The sequence below is a fragment of the Suillus paluster genome, assembly GCF_016628075.1.
Source record: "Suillus paluster strain FC165 chromosome Unknown EDB91scaffold_16, whole genome shotgun sequence".
NCBI classification, from domain to species: Eukaryota; Fungi; Basidiomycota; class Agaricomycetes; order Boletales; family Suillaceae; genus Suillus; species Suillus paluster.
The window spans coordinates 634,107-647,816 of record NW_024537576.1 but is presented as its reverse complement, the minus strand read 5'-3'; the positions used below and the strand labels follow the sequence as shown (position 1 = coordinate 647,816).

The following is a 13,710-nucleotide window of genomic DNA, read 5'->3' as shown; positions in this document are numbered from 1 at the left end:
GATGGTGATTTTATCGTTGAGGCTGCCGATGGAACTGCAAGTGTGAATGTGGAGGAACAAATCTATCATTTGAAATATTATGGACTATGGGATATTCAAGGTATATTTATTGCTACCGCGACGGTTAATCATTACATTACCGACCAAGTTACTTCCTACTCCCGAATAAAGATTCGAAAGCAATCGATGAATCGATCCTGAATAGTGTATCAGTACATACTCACAAAGAGTTGGAGCTTGATTGTAAACTACCTCCTTTTCCTCGATCAACGTGCCTCGGCTCCGTGGTTCGTGTGTGCGAGCTGCGCTAACGTCGTCAGCATTATAGAGACAGTTTATCACGGACATAATGTTCAGCTACCAGAACCACGCCCAGAGAGGCCCCAAATCGCGGCAGCGTGTCTCGATCGTACGTCGTGTTTCCTAAACAGGTGCAAAGTTGTTGGTCAAGAATCGACGAACATGTTCTGCCATTGAGGAACGAGTAAACTCTATAGTCCGTGTCGGCGCAATTGTCCAGTCAATGACGTCGCCATCGAAATGACAACGCATCAGAGCTCAAATGCTATTTGGATTATCGAATGACGCTGGGGATACATTAATGTAGGCAAACGAGTACGAGGCAAGGATATCGAGTGACTCAGCAGTGACGTAGTATTATTATCGTCCTGTGAATGTAAGTGGTATGTGACTTGACAGAAATCCATAAAGGTCATAGCTAAGTGATGATTGCAACAGTCTTGATTCAATCCCGAGAATACTAATTTGAGAACATGCAGAGATCCTATCGCGTGATCGAAGTCGGCAAGGACACTCTCTTTGCGTTGTTCCTTGTCTTTGATAAGGGTGACGATGCATGAGTGGCTGGTTGAATGACAGATTGAATGTTACAGTTGCGAGGGGCAACTTCTCCACATTTGACGTGAGCCCTGCAGTTACGGCAATCATGAATCAGATCGAATCAGATCCGCCACGGTCGAGAACGTACCGCAGACCACAATCGTCACATTCCAAAACCGGTTTCCAGCCAATCCTTTTTGAGCATATATCACATTTCTGCACGAGTAGTCCGCTAGAGAAGATCAGCTCTAAGGGGTTCCATCCTCCATCGGCATGACGTGTCGGGGATACTGATCCGCTGGTACGCTTTGTTCCAGGTCTTAGCAAGGTAAAGCGGTGTAACATAGGAAGAATGCTCATGGATGAGTGGCCTTTCATCGCTGCGGTGGAAAGCTGGATGGATGACTGAGCAGTCTGATAACTCTGCGCGGACAGCATGGAGTCACCGCTCGTTGGAGTATTACTGTTATCAGTCAAGGAGGTGCCTGGCGTAATGGGTTCTGCCGTTCCGTTTGGGTCGAGTGCAGGCCGAATGGTGAGAACAGAGGATAATGATGGTGGGATGACATCTGCGACCGTGGGAGTATGGGCCCCGACAACGGTGGTGCTGTATGCTGACAATGTGCTAGAGTTACTAACCAAGAGAGGTTGGGTGCTATCACCCGAGTGTCCTGAGTGTCAACAAAGGAAACACGTTATCAGAAGTCGTGGGAACTCTATCAATAATCTCACCGTTGGGTACCGTGCTCCAATCACTGTTTGGATCCAGGCTGACGGCCAACCCTTGGATAGCATCCACGAGCTCTTCGTCGCTGCTCTCTTCGCTGCTAGATAGGGCGGAAAGAACATCCTCTTTGACGGAAGCCGTGTTGTGCCTAATGTCCTTCCCAACACCAGCGCCAAAACTCGGGATTCTGGGAGCCGCACCCGGGCGTCTACCTCCTGTCATAAGTTTGATGCTCCCAACATGGAAATCATCCGTGTCTGGACGCGACAAAACCTCCGCTTCGATTTCGCCTAGTCTGTCTAAAATGACGCGAGTGGTGGGCCGCCCCTTTGGATCCTCAGCGAGACAGTCGAACGCAAGAGCAAGGAATGCGGGTGGACAACCAGGGCTAGCCCATCGGTGCACCTCCTCAGCGTCAATCCCAAAGGTTGGGCCAACACGCTTGAAATGGCGGTCATCAGCTAACCTCCGTGCAGCGATCTCGCAGAAGATGATGCCGAGAGAGAAGATGTCAGTCGGTAAATCGAACTCTTCTCCAAGTAGAATTTCGGGTGACATGTAGGAGTCGGTCCCGCAGAAGGTCAAACGTTTGCTTTCCTCTTCATTACGGGCGGCAATTCGAGCGAAACCAAAGTCAGTAATCTTCAACCTGCCGTTTGCGGTGACCAGGAGATTTTCGCCTTTCAAATCACGGTGTATGCACTTGCGGGCATGAAGGTATGCGAGAGCACGGGCAATATCTGTAGCAAAAGAAAGCCGGAGACGCCACGGAAAGGGTTTCGTCTTATCGAATATGTACATTCTGAGATTTCCTAAAGGAACGGCATCAAAGGAAGCAGAAGATAAACCTTTAAATGGACGCACCGTTCTCAATGTACTCCGATATGATGAAGATTCGTCCATCTGGAGGTGGGGCACGTGACAGGCCGAGGTAAAGCACAACATTTGGATGGCGAGCTTCTCTGAAGCGACGCTCAATACCAGGCTGTAGCTAGTAGCACATACTTACTTCATAAGTCTCCATTCCCTCTCAAAATATTTGGCGACGTTGTAACTATTGGATGGCAGGACTTCCTTGATGGCAACATCAATGCCCAGGTATGATCCTGTACGCCTGTTAGCTTGGAGGAGGGTCTGATTGAACAGGATACCTTTATAAACGTTCCCAAAAGAGCCTGATCCTAGCTTCTTCCATTCCCCCTTGATGTCCTTTTGACAAGATCAGTGAATGTAACTTGAGACGATAGGAGCAGCACGTACCTCGAAGGGTATGACGTCAAATGGGTCGGACATGAGTGGATCGTAACTAGATTTGCTGGCCTACAGCTTGAATGAAAGAGATATATGGACAAACTGACAACTACGGTGCAGGAAGCAAGGCCTGCATCATAGGCAAGGCTGACCGTTTGTGAGACTGAACAAGCCCCACGTGGTTCTGTGCAAATGTCAATTAGTCAGCTCTCCATTTTAGGCATTCAAGTTTGAACGTCTGCAGATCTTCCGTCGCTTACCTCGCCAATGTCAATAAGCAGCTTGCAGATTTGAAAGGACACTTGGACCCTGAGGGACTCGGACTTGGCGGGAACTTTTTCAATAAGCTGGGATAAGGTAAAGGTCGACCTTAATATTAATCCGACGGCAGAGAGGTGCGATGGTATGTTAATAGGTTAGCTGAGAACCCGTCTGTTTGGTCTTGTGCTGTTCCGCGGGATTTGCACTACATCGGATTCAGGTCGGTTTAAAATTTAAAGGCTAGGTATATATCTTATGTATGGTTACACAAGCTATCTTCCTCTGAGTATGGTCTGGTTCATTTCCGCAGTAAGATCTGCTTTCATGTGCCTCGCTGTGTCTTCCGGATGTGATGCATGTGATGCTTGACTCGTGTTGTGGCAGGTTGTGGCTTATAAATAAATATGTGGTCGGTGGCGCAGCCGTGCGCTGCTACGATTCATTATCACAACCAAGTTGTTCTTGGAAATTTGAAAGTTGGAACGGCGTCTCGATGGTCTGTGAACTTTTGAACTCTTATCTTTGTCTTATCTCAACTTAAATAAGCGGCTATAGAGGTCACCTGTACAGTTGCGGAAGTATATAATGAAGTACACTGACTTTAAATCGCGGACTCTTTTCATTCTTCGCTGACCATGCAACGTGGAGGTTTGGTCGATTTCTTCACGCCCTCTAGATGGGCTCTCGACCGTGAAGAAACGACTTTCGCGAACAATGGATGGAGCAACAAGGACATGGATCCAGTTCCTCCTCGTCTGAGAACATGGACGTAAGTACGACTGTCACACCATTCAGGTCTGATGATTCACTCGATGATTCTTCGCAGCACCTGGAATTATGTAGGGCATCCCGTGACCATTATTACTACACATTCGCTGATGCCGTTTGTTAGATATCCTATTGGGTTTCTGATGCCACTAATCTCGCAGTTTGGGAGTTAGCTAGCTCCATGCTTGCAATCGGTTTATCTTGGTATGACTGCTTGAACCAGTCCTCCGCCCCGACAACGCTCTGATGCTACGTTAACTACTAGGCGTCAGGCTATGCCGTGCATTGCGGCTGCCTATGCGATTATATCCGTCGTGATGGTTTTGACTGGTACAATAGGCGCTCGTCTCCACGTCGCCTTCCCTGTGTTGAATCGATCATCTTTCGGGTTCTGGTTCAGTTACTTCACTGTTTTCAGTCGCGTCTTGTTATCTATGTTTTGGTTCGGTATACAGGTAATGATTGTGGGAGTGCATTCTATGACAAGGGTGCTTATGCATGCATTTAGACATACAACGGGTCACAATGCGTGTACCAGGTGCATTGAGTGGTATCCTCCTGACCTTTTGTACATATTGACTTGAAATACGCTTCAGATGCTCAAAGCCATTTGGCCTTCGATTGCAAGGATGCCTAATCAACTACCCGTCTCCTCAAATATTACAAGCTCTGGTGCATCATTTCCCTTGCGGCCCTTGTGATATACTTACCCAACCAAATTTTCAGGATTGCTATGTTACTTTCTCTACTGGATCATCCAATTGCCGTTTCTTTTCATTTCTCCTCATAAAATTCGTTGGTTGTTCCTCGCAAAGGGTGTGCTCACACCTATAGCGTGGCTGGGAATGGTCATCTGGGCGTTTGTAAAGGTCCCTGCCTCAGAGGGCTTGTTTTCCGAACATGCAACTATCGGAGGCAGCTACTTCTCATGGGAATGGCTCAGCGCGATGAACAGCGCCTTGGGAATCTATGCCAGCTTATCGGTCAATATTCCGGATTTCACTGTGAGCCAGAAACGTCTGTACATCTGCTGTCCACAATTGCTCACGAAATACTACAGCGCTATGCCAAGAATGAACGAGCGTATGAATTCCAATCCGAGATCCACATTGCTGTCTAATGGGTTTTCAGTCAATATGTCCAACCCTTTGTCATACCCGTCGTGTTTACACTGTGCAGCTTTGTCGGAATTGCTGTGACTAGTGCTGGAATACAGCTTTACGGCGAAGTCCTGTGGAACCCTCTTCTATTAATCGATCGTTGGGAGAATCGGGCCGCAGCCTTTTTCGCCTCCTTCGTATTCGCATTGACAACTATTGGTACTAACATCAGTGCCAATTCACTCGGGGCGGGAAACGATATGACAGTTCTGTGTCCCAAGGTTAGCATCTATATCCTTTCCACAAACAACTGCTCATTTGAAACAGTATATCAACATCAGGCGCGGACAAATAGTGTGTGCCATTATTGGCGGTTGGGCTCTGTGTCCATGGGAGATTCTCGCCAAGTCAGTCTTCGCCCTCTGCATGGTCCGTGGAGTCCTTATCATCATCCGACAGTGCTGCGGGGTTCCTGAATTTCATGGATGGATATACCATTTTCCTAGGCCCCTTTGCTGGTATCATGGTCACCGATGTGAGTGTAACTTACAGCCGTGCCCGCTTGCGTCTGGTCGTTGATTAACCTTTGCGTTACACAGTTTTACCTAGTGCATAAAGGTTGTGTCGATGTCCCCGCTATGTACGACCCTTCAGGACGATATCGCTACACCGCGGGCTTTGTAAGCTTTGATGCTACTCGCAATGTTCCGCCTCATGATATTTTTTGTCTGCTTAGAATTGGCGCGCGGTCTTGGCAATGGTGGTGACAGTTGGGCCCACGCTTCCCGGCCTTATCAACTCGATCAACCCAGCTATCAAGATAGGATATGCGATCCATTTATTCGACATCGCGTGGATGTATGGGGTACGGCATTACTGATCTCCTTCGCATGTATCTTGCTCACCTTTTTTATGCAAGTTTGTGGTCGCATCGCTGGTTTATTACGTTACATCGTACTTCTTCCCTCCTCGCGGCACCTATGTTGATGTCCTAATCTCTGCGGACGACGCCATGCCCATAGACAAGCAGTATGAAAAGGGCATAAAATCTCACACAGAAACCGTGGAGAGTGGCACTGAAGGCGAGGATAAGAAGAGCGTAGATGTGGAGGCCATTGAAATGCAGGTGTAACACATGCGTAATACCTCGCATACCATGTATCTCTCCGCCATCAATGTTGATTGACCGTTGCGAGATTTGACTAGCATTTTTTCGGGCTGGCGATTGTGTAGAATAGTTAGCCCGGCCAAGCTTCACCTAAGAGACCTTGATACGAAGGAATGACTATCTTCCTTCGATCGGTCTGGTTAAGGGAGACTGAGGATGGACTTTGAATGTAAATTCCCAGTTGACGGAAACTTACCCTCGGGAGGTAAAATTCGTCGAATGTCTCCACCGCAGAAGATTCGTATATCCTGTCATTCATATCAGAGGATCCTAGCCGCCCGTCCTTCAAGTTCAACTCCTGCAATATATCTACGTCACCTAGACTTTGAATTTCACCACCAGAGGTCCGTCGGTCTCACCCGTGATCTTAGTACGCTTTGCCATCGTACGATCCACAGCAAGTGCTCGAGCGCAAGCCAAATGTATGGGGACCAAACTGAAGAGAATACCTCAAGGGTTTGTCAATTCAGTCCACCTCATAGCGGGTTATCTCCTTGGCTTCCAGTCCTATTGTCCTTTGTCTAATAATAGGGCAGGTCCCGTGGGATGGAGGTGCGTGGAAGAGCAATGCGCTGCGCCCCTCATCAGATTGGTCGTGACGCGGGACGTCGGAATGACGTTTTGACGGAGATATCGGGCCGGCTGCTCAGATGGGTTTTACCAGTAAATGGGAACGGAGACGAAGCAAGTCTTTTAAGGTCAACATCACCGAATAGGATATGTGGACGAGTGTCAGTCTGGTAAAGGCCAGGTGCATCGACTGTGAGGAAAAGTGAAACAACAATGTATAAGTTGACTACATTCACAAAGGCGACAAGGCCTGACACCATGAGTCTTAGAGTGATGCTGCGTGCGCGAATTGGTGATTCGTTCCGAACTGGTTCTTCGTTGTCTTCTCGGGGCGATCCATCCAAGCGTAAAGGTTTCTCATGCAACTTCGGGATAATTCTGCATCATGCGCCTGAGCTCCGTGTCCGGAATCTTTGCCTCAAACTCAATTGCGCATGGTCGCTTTGACATCTCTCCGTTCATGTACCCCATGTCATACAACGGCTTCGTAGGATCCAGAGCAAGCCGGAAGGCTCAAAGAATAAGGAGCGAGTTGATGAATACCGATCTATATTGGTCGAAGTGAGTTCGGAATATGATGTGCGTGGAAGGATATTTTTGTACCTGTTAGCGACATGTTGGCCGGGGCATGCACTGGTAGGAATGTCATTCAAAGAACCAATAACTGAAAGATGGGGCTTACCGCCGACCAAACCCGTAGACAAAGAATTTTAAATCGTCTCTCAGGCGACCTTGGTCGTCAATCCAACGTTGAGGCTTGAACGCGCTCAGGGTAGACTTCTGGATCTCGAGAGATGGACCTGACGCAATGAACATCAGGTCCTTTGTGACTTGAAGTACGATGCTTACCAATGGTTGCCGAATACTGTAGTCCCAGCTGGAATACAATTAATGTGCATGTGTGTGGATGTTGACATGTGCGCAAGCCACAGAAGGCAGCTCTTCCTCGTCAACCACCATGTCTCTCGGAAAAGATGCTGACGCCTTCAAACGAGTCCTTCATCGTCAGGACTATACTTCATGGCACTCGCAGCCCGCACCACCCAACCCATCTGTTGCATCTACATCTGCATCTGCATCAGTCTCCGCATCCACCTCTGAAGCGACACCAAGCGCTACTAAGAAGAAACGACCGAAGCCGAGCACGTCTCGATCCAGTGCTTGTACCTTTCCAAGTGTTCTGACCCTATTCCTATTCTCTAGATATCGTGTATTCACAACCTGCGGACACTGGAACTGGAACCAATATTAATACACAGCTTGTCTATGCGATAGACCATTTGAAGGTAATACAGTGTTTTTTTGACCATTGAAACTATGCTAACGATGAGCTTGGGATGTACATAGTCGACGCATAATCCCATGCGTCTCCAGGATATAGCGATCGTTACGGACACGCCGCTAGACACTGATATGGTCCTGCTGGAGAAATTCAAATCGCACGATCGGATTTTGTGGGATCCGAAGACTGATCTTTACTCGTATCGCGTGTGTCCCGCTTCACCGACGCAGACCAGAACCGTGCTGACGCATAGCATAGCATGAGTTCAGCTTTCGGAATAAAGTTGCCCTCCTCACAGAAATACAACGGCAGACGCGGAAAGGAGGCGGTATCCCTGTTCGTGCGCTGAAGGAGTCGTGGAAAGAGGCGCCGCAAGCTATTGAGGAACTGGAGAAAGAGGGGGAGGTTCTTGTGACAAGGACGGTGAAGGACGGTCAGTTGCGGATGGTGTTTTGGAACGAGATCAAGCCGGATGACGAGAGTGGGGGGAAGCAAGTCGAGAAAGGTGAGTTCTGGCTATGCTGCCTGGTATAACCCCCCTACTGAATGTTCCCTGTAGAATTTTTCGATCTGTGGCACTCGCTGAAGGTGCCAAACGACGTTGACCTGCTCAAAGCGCTGCATGCTGGCACGTATTTCGAACCCCTCCCTTTCATTTTTTGTCTGACGGAATATACAGAGGGTCTCCAGGCTACCGCAGAAGAAACGCCAATCCCCAAAGCACCGTCAAATAAGAAGAAGGGCAAACGCGCCGCGCCACGACAACGACAAGCCAAGATTACTAACACGCACTTGAAGGGCGAGATTGACCTTTCAAGAGACTACGAGAGGAAATAATCTTTTTCGTATTTATATTTATCTTTCTGGACATCTTCCTTACGTTGTCGGATGGAAGATCGCAGGGGCGGGCACACTTTTGTTCTTATATGGAATTCACGGCGCCGTCTTTCTTGGATATAGCTATCACTTACTGTTGGCGTACGACTCGACCTTGCAGCTGCAGATGCTGGGCGCTAATGTAAGGAGTCACCACTATTTCCTCCCAGTACCTTCGGCTGCATCAACAAACGTACTCCATGTGTATTGCAGCACTCATAACACTGTTCCAATGCCCATGCAGAGCCAAGTAAGGCGATGCATTCGAGGTAAAATGTCAAGGTCCGTGTTTCGTTTCATTTATCTTTCTTTGCATGTCCTCTTCTACTTGCCTACGACTCGCAGCAGCTTTAGAAGCCCTCTTACAACACTCTGGCAAGGTACACAACCCTTTTATTTGATATCGCGTGGATTTTGGGGTACGTTGTCGCTGATCTCCTTCGTGACATGCTCGACGGTGAGATACAAGGGACAAAGAACTCTGTCGTTGATATGAACAATGAGAGGCGCGGCTATGAGCGAAGAAGATCGTGAGGAGTTGCTTGAATGCAAAATTTAATGATGTCTCATGCGGATCGAGTGGTGCAAGGCTCGTGCACGAACAATGAGGTGGGCAGAAGAAGTTGAACCACTGAAGGAAGAGAAGCGAAGGATTTTATTTTTTCCAATGGGAAGCAATGCTATGGGACGAGTTAGACGTCGCTGACTGCAACGGCTATATTGCATATGCCAAACAGCAGGCAGCGCTATGTAGGTGTCTACCCATTTTAATCATCTTTGGTAAGACAACGTACACGCGGACTTGGGTAGCGAGTTTGGACTTACATACCATGGACAGGAGTGCCCAGGCGGGATGGAATATGTGCGCATCTCATTGGGTGCAGAGTACTATAGTGATGGTCACGACAAACTATACATCATAGGATGCATCACAAACGCAGCAGGATAGACAAAATATAAACTAAGCATTACGGCGAGAGTCGGAAAGGTGGCAACATTAATAGAGGAGCCAAGCATCAAGGCAGGGCGAGTGCCAGGATAGTGCGAGAGGTATGCAGCCAGGTGATATATACATCACCTACATGGGGCATTACAAATCCAAAGCCGTTTGCATCGATGATCACACTGTAATTGTAATAAGTAATACCGCGGTTGAAGACAGACGTTCAGCCTCTGATACCAGCCTGCGCGTGCGGCGTTTCATCTTATAGGTTGGAAACCGACCTCCGTAGTACCAATTATAATGTTGACGTGTTGACGATCGAAACGTGTACAGAGTAGCAAGTTTACTGGTGTAACTTTTGTTATACAACACAATACAAGACAACACATCATGCTAGCAAGAACACGTTGTCATCAACTGCATCTACTGGATATCAATAGCGTCGTTCCCCCCAGGCTCAATGACATTGATCTCCGGGAGTGCGCCTCTGAACACGGTGCATGTTTGAACTAAGGTTCGCAGCCAGATCCTTTGAGTGCCTGGGTCGACAGCAAGGAACTCCATCCCCGGCACAGAGCCTGCGGGCTCCATGAAATTAGTGATGCTGACGTTGACCACTGCGGTGGAGTTGTTGTTAAAGACGATAGCTGCTGCCATAGTGGTGCCTGCCCGTGTGTCCAGAATGATTACTATGAACTTGATGTAAAACTTTGAGCGCACCTTTGCAATCGAGTCTTACAGAAAATTGAAATGAGACTTCGATGAGGAGATCAAGATATCTGAAAATTGGGTCAAACAGGAGGAAGTACCACGTCAGATCAAACTCACTCAGATCGATTGAAGGAGCGATGGGGGGCTACAGTCGCGACATCGAGTATTTATACTCGCAGATAGGGACTCTCTTCTAAGCTCAGATCCAAAAGGACAATTATTGCCTGCAAAAACAAAAAAAATAATGCGAAGCAACCAACTCCATGTGGATCCGACGAGCAGATCTGACCTTACGTGCGCCAAGTCCAAATGGCCCGTCTGAACCATATCCTTCCAATAGGGTTTGCGCTTATCTAGGGGTCCAGGTGTGCTTCACAAGCACGTTTCAGTGTTGACAGGTTAGAAGTGAACGAAGCAACTGATTCCTGCTAGAATTAATCCGAACCTATAGAACATTATCGAGCCCCCTCAGAACGGTTGATCCGATTAGAAATTAGCCTGATCTTCCATTACGAGATGCGTCATGAGGCGCATTGAACGGGTGGACCATTCTGGTACTAGTAGCCGTAGACGTAAACCATCAAACTTGATTTCACCGAGGCTCCTGCAGTCACTGTGCCGTACCGACGATGTTACATTCCTCGCAAGCAGAAATGTATTACCTTCTTTTACAATGAAAGCGTCAGGGCACTGCCGGGAAGATCTCTATATCAGAAGACTACTTACTCTTGTCACCTGTGCCGTTCCTCGCAAGCGAAATCAAGGAATGTTTGTAACTCCTGACTATTATGGGTGTACGAATTATTTTGTTGTGTTTACATAATTGTGTATGTCTAATATCAAATACGACCATTTTCTCGTGCTCAAGCCCCATTAATCATTGCCCTCAGCGTGTTTGTCATCGCCGTCTGCGTATGCGTAGATCTAAGCCGGTATACACTAGATCCCTTAGGTTTAGTCCTACTCAATGCGCCCCATCGCATCTTGTAATGGAAGATCGGGCTGCTTTATGATTGGATCAACCGTTCTGAGGGGGCTCGATAATGTTCTATAGGTTCGGTGCTGATCATTCCTCCGAATACAAACCGCGCCAATCCATATGATCAGTATTCTAGCAGGGATCAGTTGCTTCATCCACCTCTAACTTGTCAACACTAAAACATGCTTATGAAGCATACCTGGACCCCTAGATAAGCGCAAACCCTATTGGAAGGATACAGTTTAGATGGGCCATTTTGACTTGGCGCACGTAAGGTCAGATCTGCTCGTCGGATCCACATGGAGTTGGTTGCTTCGCATTATTATTATTTTTTGTTGCAGGCAATAATTGTCCTTTTGGATCTGAGCTTAGAAGAGAGTCCCTATCTGCGAGTATAAATACTCGACGTCGCGACTGCAGTCCCCCATTGCTCCTTCAATCGATTTGAGTGAGTTTGAGATCTGATGTGGTACTTCCTTCTGTCTGACCCTGTTTTCAGATATCTTGACCTCTTCAACGAAGTCTCATCTCAATCTTCCGCAAGACTTAATTGCAAAGGTGCGCTCAAAGGTTGACGTCAAGTTCAAAATAATTATTCTGGACACACATGCAGGTACTACCATGCCAGGAGTTATCATTGCTCACAACGATACCCCAAACGTGATCCATGTCAGCATCACTAATTTCATGGAGCCCGAAGAATCCGTGCCGAGGATGCGCTTCATTCCTATTGAACCAGGCCATCATTGTGTCTGGGTGCGAACCTTACGACAAACATGCACCAAATTCGTGGATGGGCAGCCGCAGACGGTTGTAATCCCTGAGCCAGAGGAGACTTCCATGTTTTGGGTCTAGTGGATGGCAGTCGGTGATGCGTGTGACGGCGTGGGCAGCGTATTCTTGATAGTATGATGTCCTGTGTTGTATAACAAAGTTGGAAATTGGAATCATGAGCGGTATCGCAATGGAACTGGTACTCTTAAGCTGAACATTATATTGGTACTACAATGGGGGTTGAGGTCTCCAACCTAGGAGACGCAACCTTGGACGCACAGGGTTAAATCTTGCAGTATCATTCAAGGAGCAGAGGATAGCGGCCTGCGTTGATTTCATGGTGTAATTCATACCGTCCATCGTGTTCAAGTAAGTACATACGACTCGAAAAATCTGCAATAGCTACAATCCATCAGACATTTCGCAAAGAACACGGATGTTGACATTCCTCCGACTCTTAGCTCCCGTAGTCCTACATTCTAATGAACCCCAGACCCCAATGTCGTCAGGGGCACAACATGGGTAAATACCATAAGCAGGCCCAATCTTGTATTAGTACGCGTTCTACTATCTTTTCAACGCCCCAACACATAACAAGTTTCCACGGGCCGCTAGCCTGAAGAGCTAATAACTATGTACTAAGAGGGAACTTCCGCAGCAACTCGAAGAAACCACACGTTGTCAAGAATCTTATGTTCTCGTACTCTCTGGTTGTGTGGGATGTATTCACGGACAGACTAAGATAGTTCACTCTGAGGAGGCGAGCATGTCCGTCATCTATTTCGGTAAGCTCCGCTCGTACTTTATGTACTACGTACAACTCCGATACTCAGATTCTCCTCTAGTCACTGCGCGAGCCATGTCCACGGATAGGACACTTGCCTCAGATCTCAACACACATTCATCACCGTCGTTCCCGACCAACCAGTATGTGACCCTCGATGTTCTTATACATCCTCTAAAAATCTACGCTTGTCCTTAGTACGGTCTCTTGTCCAACTCACGTTACTACGCAATGAACCTGAAGAACCCTGCGAGGGGAATATTCAAGTCATCGATTGTAATGAGCGCCTCGTGGTATATCCAATTACTCGTAGTGTTCCTGAACCCCAGTTTTCAGCCAATGAATTTGCCGAAGCCCTCACGCTTAGGGAGGCAGAATGGTTACGAGTCTACCTCACGCTGGCATTCGTTCAGACCGTATGTTACATACACGCACACGATGCTCAGCTAAAGTGGAGCTAAAATAATTAGAGCCTCGAGCCACTGGTCAGCTGTTTGCTCCGCACCTCGAGGCTGAAGCTTCCTTTTGACTCAAGGTGCGGGTGTAATATATGATCATTCTCTTCGCATCCCTCTTCCCGAACGGTGACAGTTGGAATGGACTAAGTAATTGACTTCTGAATGAAACGGGGTATTCTCACACTTTCGATAAGTATGTAGGATATGCCCTTCTGATC

At 47.7% G+C, this 13,710-nt stretch overlaps 5 protein-coding genes across 5 annotated transcripts; 2 read left to right on the top strand and 3 right to left on the bottom strand.

Moving 5' to 3' along the window:
* Window positions 1–566: 566 nt before the first annotated feature.
* EDB91DRAFT_199664 (kinase-like domain-containing protein) lies at window positions 567–3,019 on the bottom strand. Its single transcript, XM_041326399.1, has 7 exons — window positions 2,828–3,019; window positions 2,719–2,776; window positions 2,577–2,673; window positions 2,432–2,529; window positions 1,573–2,379; window positions 989–1,511; window positions 567–929 (listed from the first exon to the last, which is right to left on the bottom strand). Exons 1-7 carry the CDS (start codon window positions 2,858–2,860, stop codon window positions 785–787), a joined length of 1,761 nt encoding a protein of 586 aa, XP_041179038.1. The 5' UTR covers window positions 2,861–3,019; the 3' UTR covers window positions 567–784.
* A 492-nt stretch (window positions 3,020–3,511) lies between these two features.
* Window positions 3,512–6,187, top strand: EDB91DRAFT_1123875 (NCS1 nucleoside transporter family). Its single transcript, XM_041318339.1, has 14 exons — window positions 3,512–3,848; window positions 3,906–3,918; window positions 3,972–4,051; window positions 4,113–4,302; window positions 4,356–4,385; window positions 4,444–4,519; window positions 4,574–4,851; window positions 4,908–4,930; window positions 4,979–5,228; window positions 5,275–5,354; window positions 5,407–5,482; window positions 5,547–5,627; window positions 5,684–5,812; window positions 5,867–6,187. The coding sequence occupies exons 1-14, from the start codon at window positions 3,715–3,717 to the stop codon at window positions 6,077–6,079; spliced, it is 1,653 nt and encodes a 550-aa protein (XP_041179037.1). The 5' UTR covers window positions 3,512–3,714; the 3' UTR covers window positions 6,080–6,187.
* A 902-nt stretch (window positions 6,188–7,089) lies between these two features.
* EDB91DRAFT_1123864 (uncharacterized protein) lies at window positions 7,090–7,525 on the bottom strand. The gene is made up of 3 exons (XM_041318338.1): window positions 7,368–7,525; window positions 7,289–7,318; window positions 7,090–7,232 (listed from the first exon to the last, which is right to left on the bottom strand). The coding sequence occupies exons 1-3, from the start codon at window positions 7,499–7,501 to the stop codon at window positions 7,199–7,201; spliced, it is 198 nt and encodes a 65-aa protein (XP_041179036.1). The 5' UTR covers window positions 7,502–7,525; the 3' UTR covers window positions 7,090–7,198.
* A 118-nt stretch (window positions 7,526–7,643) lies between these two features.
* On the top strand, window positions 7,644–8,804 carry EDB91DRAFT_1050541 (uncharacterized protein; the record flags this gene model as incomplete). Its single annotated transcript, XM_041313539.1, has 5 exons — window positions 7,644–7,842; window positions 7,889–7,971; window positions 8,033–8,173; window positions 8,226–8,472; window positions 8,527–8,804. The coding sequence occupies 5 exons, from the start codon at window positions 7,644–7,646 to the stop codon at window positions 8,802–8,804; spliced, it is 948 nt and encodes a 315-aa protein (XP_041179035.1).
* A 731-nt stretch (window positions 8,805–9,535) lies between these two features.
* On the bottom strand, window positions 9,536–10,443 carry EDB91DRAFT_1080773 (uncharacterized protein; the record flags this gene model as incomplete). Its single annotated transcript, XM_041315279.1, has 4 exons — window positions 9,536–9,589; window positions 9,669–9,731; window positions 9,926–9,968; window positions 10,214–10,443. The coding sequence occupies 4 exons, from the start codon at window positions 10,441–10,443 to the stop codon at window positions 9,536–9,538; spliced, it is 390 nt and encodes a 129-aa protein (XP_041179034.1).
* Between the last annotated feature and the right edge of the window lie 3,267 nt (window positions 10,444–13,710).